Source organism: Apium graveolens, chromosome 6 (genome assembly GCF_009905375.1).
Source record: "Apium graveolens cultivar Ventura chromosome 6, ASM990537v1, whole genome shotgun sequence".
NCBI lineage: Eukaryota > Viridiplantae > Streptophyta > Magnoliopsida > Apiales > Apiaceae > Apium > Apium graveolens.
The window spans coordinates 102,811,953-102,822,056 of record NC_133652.1 but is presented as its reverse complement, the minus strand read 5'-3'; the positions used below and the strand labels follow the sequence as shown (position 1 = coordinate 102,822,056).

Here is a 10,104-nt window from a genome sequence, read left to right as displayed (position 1 = left end):
ACGCAGCTCCACAAATCCGATAATAATTGTCTAACAGATAATTAAATTTATTCTCTAAAAACAAAATCTTTATTCTAATTCAAATAGCACAAAACGAAGCAGCACAGATCTCCACATAGTTCTCATTCCTTAATCTTAATATGCTCCAAATTCCGAACCTGAAATGTTAAAAGGGGTGAGCTACACAGCTCAGCAAGTACAAATTGACTAACTTTTAAACAGAAAAACAATGGGTGTTTTGATAAAACGATTTTTCTTAAAACAATAATAATTTTGTAAAACATTTTCTAAAATAAATCCAACCCAAAGTTTTATATTTTAAAATTCAGAATTTAAAACAGAACAGAGCAGAATTTATAACAGTACAGATTTTATAACAGATCTGAGCAGAATAAAACAGAACGAAACGATAATTCTTATAAATACAACAGTCTTGATCTACGGCCACACTTTGCCAGTAGCCGGCATCTAATTCTTATTCTTATTCTTTATACCACACTTTGCCAGTGGTTGGCATCTAAAGTTCAATAATTACGCGCCCTTAATAGGTATCTAAAGTTGCACACTTGTGCGCCTACTAAGGGTATCTAAGGCTAGTTCCGGAACTATAGCGTAAATTACGAACGGTTCGAAAACGTAGAGACTGGGTTCTAAAATTCACAAATACTTATATCTTATAATTTCGAAATCAAAGTTTTTATATCTTATATGAAATTAAAAACAGAACTGAAATATCTTTTCGGAAATTTAAAAGTAAGTCAAAAGGTACTTACTTCAAAGCCTGACCAGATCTGAATTTACTCTTTTTGACCCTCTAAACGATATTTTCTTGAAAAACACGAAACACGAAAGCTGAAGATAACGAAAAGACCTTTCTGAAAAGTCCAGAATCACTGAATTCTGACTTACGATGAATTTTCTACGAATTTTACAAGACAGCTGATTTTTGCTGAGAAAGTCCTACGAATTTTAATGATAAAAACAAGGAATACGAATATGGTGTATTTATAACGATACAAAACCCTATATCTTAACTAGGAAATAATAATATTTCCTCCTAAAGATTTACAACCTCTCCAAGTAAATTCCATAAATAAAATATTTGATACACACAATTACCTAAACTAAAAAAATTTCGATTTTCTAAATTATTCTTACACTTATTTCCACAAATAACAAATCTTTTCACAAATCAACTACCTTGCACAAAATGTTTTCAGAATATTCTAATTTTAAAATATTTATCTAGACAAATTAATATCTAATTTCTAATAAATAAATTAAAAATAAAATTACGAATTTTACATTCTTCCCTCCTTAAAAGAATTTGGTCCCCAAATTCACATAACATAAATAAATTAAATAAGTCACTAAAGAAAAGAAATCATACCTTAATTGCGATAGTTGTCATTTCCTGTCAGCTGAAACACACGTCCTTTGCCCATCTTGTTATCTGCTTCCTTCCTTGGTGGCGGTGGCGGATTGTGCGGACAATTCGAAATCTTATGTCCTACTTCTCCGCAATGAAAACAAGCACCTGTATTCCAACGACAGACTTTGTCCGGATGATTCTTGCCGCACCTGGTACACGTCTCTCGATCACCTTGACCCCCGATGTTATCGTACACGTGTGGCTTCTTGAGTGGTCCCCCTTGAAAAGATTGCCCACTAGTTTGAGTGAACCGCCTCTTATTCCAACTGCCAGACGCCTTTTCAGATTCTGCCAAGCCCCTTTCGATCACTAACGCCTTGTTGAGGACAGCCTCGTACGTCTGAAGTTCAAACGACGCCACTGAATTCCTGATGTCACTTCGAAGTCCCTCCTCTAATCTTCGTGCTCGACTGCTCTCATCTGCTACTAGGGTCGACGCGTACTTCGCAAGCTTTGCAAATTCTGCTTCGTATTCAATGACGGTTCTTCCACCTTGTTGAAGTCGAATGAAGTCCCTCTCTTTCTGCAGACGAACTGTTCTCGGAAAGTACTTGTCCTCTAAAGCCTTCTTGAACTTTGCCCAAGTGTACGGTTCATGATTTTCTTCAAGATTTGTCGTCTCATTCTTCCTCTTTTCCATAAGCCACCAGTCGTAAGCGCTTCCTTGCAATTGGTACACAGCTAAGGTCACCTTCTGTTCCTCATTGCTCCCCAGAAGTCCGAAAGCTTTTTCCATCTCTTGGATCCACATCTCAACGATAGCCGGGTCTGTAGCTCCATCAAAAGTTGGCGGGTTCAAACGCTTGAATTGAGAGACGATGTTGGGCTTCGGTTGCTGATTCACAAGTACAGCTAGAGTTTCAGCCAGCTGGTCAAAGACGTTTCCTCCTTCATCATTATTGCCCTGATTTTCATTGTTGTTCTGATTTTCTCCATCCATCTTTACTAGAACACACAAAACAAATTCTAAACTTATAGTCAATAATCAAAAAAAAACACAAAAGTCAAACATATCAAATAATCACACAAATAAATGCCCTAAATCCAAAATAATTTTCTAAGACCTATACGATAGTCTAAAGGATCGCATCCTAGGGAATGTACTAGTCCCATACCTAATACACTCCGAAGGACAGCCTGCTCTTGATACCAACTGTAACGGCCCGCACTTCCGAACCATTAACTCTAAAATCGAAACTAAAAATAAAATATATTATTACTCGATAATTCTAATAGATCACGAAATTCAAAGCAGCGGTCAAACTCAATAATCAAAATCATAAAAATAGAGACGCAGCTCCACAAATCCGATAATAATTGTCTAACAGATAATTAAATTTATTCTCTAAAAACAAAATCTTTATTCTAATTCAAATAGCACAAAACGAAGCAGCACAGATCTCCACATAGTTCTCATTCCTTAATCTTAATATGCTCCAAATTCCGAACCTGAAATGTTAAAAGGGGTGAGCTACACAGCTCAGCAAGTACAAATTGACTAACTTTTAAACAGAAAAACAATGGGTGTTTTGATAAAACGATTTTTCTTAAAACAATAATAATTTTGTAAAACATTTTCTAAAATAAATCCAACCCAAAGTTTTATATTTTAAAATTCAGAATTTAAAACAGAACAGAGCAGAATTTATAACAGTACAGATTTTATAACAGATCTGAGCAGAATAAAACAGAACGAAACGATAATTCTTATAAATACCACAGTCTTGATCTACGGCCACACTTTGCCAGTAGCCGGCATCTAATTCTTATTCTTATTCTTTATACCACACTTTGCCAGTGGTTGGCATCTAAAGTTCAATAATTACGCGCCCTTAATAGGTATCTAAAGTTGCACACTTGTGCGCCTACTAAGGGTATCTAAGGCTAGTTCCGGAACTATAGCGTAAATTACGAACGGTTCGAAAACGTAGAGACTGGGTTCTAAAATTCACAAATACTTATATCTTATAATTTCGAAATCAAAGTTTTTATATCTTATATGAAATTAAAAACAGAACTGAAATATCTTTTCGGAAATTTAAAAGTAAGTCAAAAGGTACTTACTTCAAAGCCTGACCAGATCTGAATTTACTCTTTTTGACCCTCTAAACGATATTTTCTTGAAAAACACGAAACACGAAAGCTGAAGATAACGAAAAGACCTTTCTGAAAAGTCCAGAATCACTGAATTCTGACTTACGATGAATTTTCTACGAATTTTACAAGACAGCTGATTTTTGCTGAGAAAGTCCTACGAATTTTAATGATAAAAACAAGGAATACGAATATGGTGTATTTATAACGATACAAAACCCTATATCTTAACTAGGAAATAATAATATTTCCTCCTAAAGATTTACAACCTCTCCAAGTAAATTCCATAAATAAAATATTTGATACACACAATTACCTAAACTAAAAAAATTTCGATTTTCTAAATTATTCTTACACTTATTTCCACAAATAACAAATCTTTTCACAAATCAACTACCTTGCACAAAATGTTTTCAGAATATTCTAATTTTAAAATATTTATCTAGACAAATTTATATCTAATTTCTAATAAATAAATTAAAAATAAAATTACGAATTTTACATTAACCTTATATTGTTAATTATGCCTTGTTCTTTTACTGACTTAATTTATTATATTTTTTAATATCGAAATTCTTACAATATTCTTTTAGTATCACCTTTCTTGTATTGTCCTCTCGTTCGATTGACATGGTTAAACCTTAGCATCAACGGAGAGCCCCGAAGGAGAAAATTATCAGTCTCATATTATTAATAGAGAATTTTTGGAATTAAATAAAGTAATTGATCTCCTCAAATCAAATAGTGTTGATACTCTTTTAGAATTATTCACGCCTTTCATGAATTCTAGACCCTCCGACAACTCTAACGGAGAAGGTACTTTGTGTTTTACTTTCTTCTGAATTGTGGTTGATTTAATTCTAATTTGTATGACTCTACAAACTCTTACTTCATTCATTCCCTTTTCCCATGTTATTTATATGATGCCTAACTTTAATTTCAGTTGATCCTTGTAGTCACTAAATATAACTTTGGCATGTGAGTGAAATGGCAACCCTTGTTTTTTTTTTTGCAATATTCATGTCTGTTTTATCGATTTAATTGATTTTATGCACAAATCAAATTAAAAACTTCTAATATTTTGTTAGGAGCAATTGATGATATCAAACAGAAATTATCAGAACTTCACATCAGAACTTACATATCAACGAATGATGAAATATCAACGGATGATAAGATATCAACCGATGATGATCTCAACGGACGATGATGTCAACGGATAATTTGTCACATCAGTGATCTTCGAGGAGGGAAAGAAAACAGGAATTTCAAAGCGGTGAAGGACTTTATCTCGGAAGCAATAGTATAGGTTTCCTTGTTGTTAATAGAATAAGATTCCTTATACATTGGTAGTTGTGCTCTATATAAAGCACAGATTAGGTTCATGCTATAAGCATTGCGACATTGTTATATCTTTCGCATAACCTAGAAGCTCTCAAGGATATTTTTTCATCCTTTCGAGAGAGTACATGTGTAATAAGTTTTTATCAGTTAATATAAAAACTGTTGATTCTGTTGAAGCTTTGTCGATTAGATTATATTAACTGTATTCACCCCCCTCTACAGTTGATTAAGGGCCTAACAATTGGTATCAAAACTTGCTGTTAACGTACAAACAGTTTAAGATCTGAAGATCAATCTACAATGGAAGACAAAGAAGAAGAAACACAAAATCCGAAGCCACAACCCCCAGTCGGATCACAGGTAAGAAGTAACATTAGTAGGTATGAAGCAATCAAGGTGCCTATCCTGAAGATACATGAATATCCAATTTGGAAAGTCAGGATGGCCATGTGTTTGGAAGCCATAGAACCTGAATACCTAAGAAGGATCTATGATGGTCCTCATAAAATAATGAAGGTAAATGTTTCGCTTATAGGAGAACCATAGAAGATGGTAGACAAAGACATGAAGGAGTATACTCCTGAAGATATCTTATCCATCATGAAGGATGCTAAGGTTAGACATATCCTGCACAGCAGTCTTGATAGTGTTATGTCCAATAGAGTCATTGGATGTAAAACAACAAAAGAGATATAGGATGCTTTAGAAGTAAAGTGTCAAGGTACAACTGCTATCAAGAAGAACAAGAGGACAATACTTACTCAAGAATATGAGCACTTTGACTCAAGGGACAATGAGTCCCTAACTGAGATCTATAACATATTTCAGAAGTTGTTGAATGACTTATCCCTTGTCAACAAAGAATATGATTTGGAGGACTCAAACTTGAAGTTCCTACTTGCTCTTCCTGAAAAGTGGGACTTTAAAGTCACATCAATCAGGGATAACTATAATCTTGATATCACACCTCTAGATGAGATCTATGGAGTTCTGAAAACTCATGAACTAGAGATAGAACAAAGGAGCAAGAGGAAAGGATCAAAAGCTAGACCAGTTGCACTCAAAATTGAGGAGAAGCCAAAGGAGAAAGCTAGGAGGAAAAGCTACTCCAAAGGGAAAGCTATGATTGCTAAGTCAGATACTGAATCATCAAATTCTGATGATAAGTAAAATCCTGATACTGAATTAGATACTGACAGTGATCACAACAACAATGAAGACATGGATCAAATGGATGCCCCACCGGTTAAAGTTTCAAGAAGATGATCTACAGAAATTTCAAGAAAGGGAGAAGATTTTCCAGAAAAGGTTCCAGTTCCTTAAACTCTGATAAGAGGAACAACAGAAGAGATACTGATTTGAAGGAAGCTAGATCTGGAAAACCTGACAAGTCAAAAGAGAGATGCTACAATTGTGATGGACTTGGACACTTTGCAGCTAACTGCAGGAAACCCAGAGCTGAGAAGAAACAAGCTTTAATCTCAAAGAAGAGAAACTTGGATGATTCATCAGACTCAGATGATGGGATCAATTATGCTTTCATGGCAAATGCTAATGCTGAGACCAACAATGCTGAATTAAAGGTACCTCAGTCTACTATTGCATTTGATACTGATGATATCTATGAATTAAGATTCTTTCTTAAGTCTCCGCATGTTAGTTTTAGGGATCAAACCTTAGAGAATAATAGAATCAAGAGTGAAAACTCTGTGCTAAAGAAAAAGAATGATTACCTAGAAACTGAGTTATTTTCCATGCTAGAAATTCAAAAAAGAAAGAGATAATGCTGTTTATATTAAAGAAGAATTGTTAGAAAAACATGCTTATCTAGAAAATGAGCTAGCTAAAGAGAGAGAAGTCATTAAACTTTGGACTAACTAAGGAAAGATAACTCAGGAAATCTTAGAAAATGGCTGTTGGGGATCAGGATTAGGATATTTAGCTAGATCTAATTCTGATAAGAAACATGGAGAAGAAACTGAGAAAATAGATTGAATAAAAACTGATAGTCAGGTCAAATTGAACAAGATTCAAATAAAGACCATTAAGTTTAATCCAAGTGCTAATAATGTTAAATCAATCCATGAGGAAGGTACTACCTTATCACCTTGATCAAACTTAACTACTGAAAAGAGTGAACAAGTTCACATAAATTCAGTAAATATTGGTTCAATGACTCAGAAACAGTTTAAGCAAAAGCTGAAGGACTTACACATGAAAGAAAAAAGGAAAAGGTCTAGGAAAAATAGGAATGGAAAGGTAGATGTTAATAAGAATGGAAATTATGTGACTTCTCCTAATGCACCTAGGAAGACATGTTCAAACTGTGGAAGCACTAATCATCTTGCTAATTCTTGTAGGAAGAATAAAAAGATAAAAGTTGTTCCTTCAGAGTTTAGGAATAGAACAGCTAGATATAAACCACATAATCCTTGTTTTCATTGTGGTAGTGTTTGACACTCTATTTATACATGTAAAGAGTATCACAATTTGTATTATAATTTTTATAAACTGAAACTCTCTTTAGTTAAAGCAAAATCTGTTTCTGCATGTATAAATACTGATAGTAAGAATGTTAACATAAATTCTGATATGAAGTCTTCTGCTGCATATGTTAACAAACTTAAAGAGGCCAAAGGATCCAAGCAAGTCTGGGTCCTTAAAAACACTAATTGATTCAAATTACTGATTGCAGGGTGACAGGAGGAATGCTCTAGTCTTGAACAATGGATGCCCAGGACATATGACGGGTTATAAATCCCTGCTATCAAAATTTGAGGAGAAGGCTGACCCAAGCATTTCTTATAGAGATGGCAACTTAGGAAAAATGTTGGGATATGAAAAAATCAAAATTGGAAATGTCATCATTGAAAATGTAGCTCTGGTTGCAGGACTCAAGCATAATCTGATCAGTGTGAGTCAAATATGTGACAAAGGTTACCATGTCAATTTTTATGAGGAGCATTGTGAAATTGTCAATAAGTATGATGACAAGATCATATTGATTGGTGTAAGACATGGTAGTTTATATGAAGCCAGGGTCTCCACAAGAATTGATAATTCAGGAGTTTGTCTACTAAGTAGAGCATCTGTGGAAGATAGCTGGAACTGGCATTTTAAAAGACTTTCTCACCTCAACTTCAACAATATCAATGAACTTGTAAGAAAAGATCTTATAAGAGGATTGCTTAATGTAGTGTTTACTCCTGATGGCTTATGTGATTCATGCCAGAAAGCCAAATAAAGGAAGATATCTTTCAAGAGTAAAACTGAATCCTCCATTCTTGAAACATATCACCTACTTCATGTTGATCTCTTTGGTCCTGTAAATGTTATATCTATTGCCAAGAAGAGGTATGCACTTGTGATTGTTGATGAATATAAAAGATACACATTGGTATATTTTCTGCACACCAAGGATGAATCTCCATCCATTCTTCTTGATCATGTGAGTGAGCTGGAAAAAGGATCAACATACAAAGTGAAGATCATCAGAAGTGATAATGGAACTGAATTCAAGAATAGCTCTATGGAAGAGTTCTGCAAACTCAAGGGGATAAAAAAGAGTTTTATGCTCTTGGAACTCCATAACAAAATGGAGTTATTGAAAAAAAGAATAGAACTCTGATAGAGGCTGCAAGAACAATGCTAGAAGAAGCAAGATTGCCTACCTACTTCTGGGCTGAGGCTGTGCAAACTGCTTGCTTTACACAAAATGCCACATTGATCAACAAGCATGGAAAAACATCATTTGATATGGTGAAAGGAAAGAAGCCAAATTTGAAATACTTTCATATATTTGGTTGTAAATGTTTGTTCTCAAAACTCATCCGGAGCAGCTTACCAAGTTTGACTTAAAAGCTGATGAAGGAATCTTTGTGGGATATTCATTGTCTACAAAAGCCTTTAGAGTTTATAATCTGAGAACAAGAACAGTCATGGAATCTATACATGTATCTTTTGATGACAAGAAGATAACAGGTCTAGAAGTTACAGATGACCATGACAAGTTGAGATTTGAAAATGAAGTACCTTATGCTGAACTTATAAATCCTGACATTGATTCAGTAAATCCTGATATCACTCAAAGCTCCGAGGTTCCACAGAATAGTGGAAATTCTTCTGACACTGAAGCATATGTTGAGGGGGAGCAACATGACTCAAATCCAGAGACTACTGCAAGTGATTCAACTCAAGAAACATCAGTAGAAAGATCATCAGACTCATTTTCCTCAAACTCCGATGAGTCAAATACTGATAACAATGGGAACACTGATTCAGGGGGAGCATCAGGAAATAATAGTGGTACTACTCAAGGAAATAACAGAGAATTCATGGATCAAAGGGGAGGTTCTTCTTCTAGGAGTCAACTTCCATCTGCAAGAAAATGGTCTAAGTCACGCATACCTGACTTAATCATTGGAAACTTTGACAGTGATGTAAGAACAAGAAAAGCCACTCAGAATGAATGTCTCTACCATTCTTTTCTATCTCAAACTGAACCTAAGAAGGTTGAAGAAACTCTGCAAGATGCTGACAGGGTTACAACAATGCAAGAGGAACTCAATGAGTTTGAAAGGAACAAAGTCTGTACTCTTGTGCCAAGACCAAAGAACAGATCTGTAGTTGGCAAAAGTGGGTGTTCAGAAACAAATCTGATAGTGAGGGCATTGTTACAAGGAACAAAGCAAGATTGGTTACAAAGGGTTACTCTCAACAAGAAGGCATTGATTATGATGAGACATTTGCTCCAGTTGCAAGGTTAGAGGCAATAAGAATCTTTCTTGCCTATGCTGCTCACAAGAAGTTTAAGGTGTTATAAATGGATGTGAAAAGTGCATTCCTAAATGGAGAACTCGAAGAGGAAGTTTATGTTAAACAGCTTCCAGGGTTCATTGATCCAAAGTATCCAAATCATGTCTACTTACTGGATAAAGCACTCTATGGATTGAAGCAAGCTCCAAGGGCCTGGTATGAAACACTTGCTTTATTTCTGCTAGAGAGTGGTTTCACAAGAGGTACAATTGATAAAACTCTCTTTATTAAATACCATGGTAAGGACTTGTTATTAGTACAAATATATGTTGATGATATTATTTTTGGATCTACTAATGATAAACTCTGTGAGAGATTTGAAAAGCTAATGCAGTCCAGGTATCAAATGAGTATGATGGGAGAATTGAGTTATTTTCGGGGGTTAGAAGTTAAACAAACTGGTGAAGGAATCTTCATAA

The 10,104-nt window shown here is 34.8% G+C and overlaps 1 protein-coding gene across 1 annotated transcript; it reads right to left on the bottom strand.

Annotated features, from left to right (window-relative positions):
• Positions 1-1,391: 1,391 nt before the first annotated feature.
• On the bottom strand, positions 1,392-2,372 carry LOC141665355 (uncharacterized). Its single transcript, XM_074471337.1, has one exon. The coding sequence runs from the start codon at positions 2,370-2,372 to the stop codon at positions 1,392-1,394; it is 981 nt and encodes a 326-aa protein (XP_074327438.1).
• Positions 2,373-10,104: the final 7,732 nt, after the last annotated feature.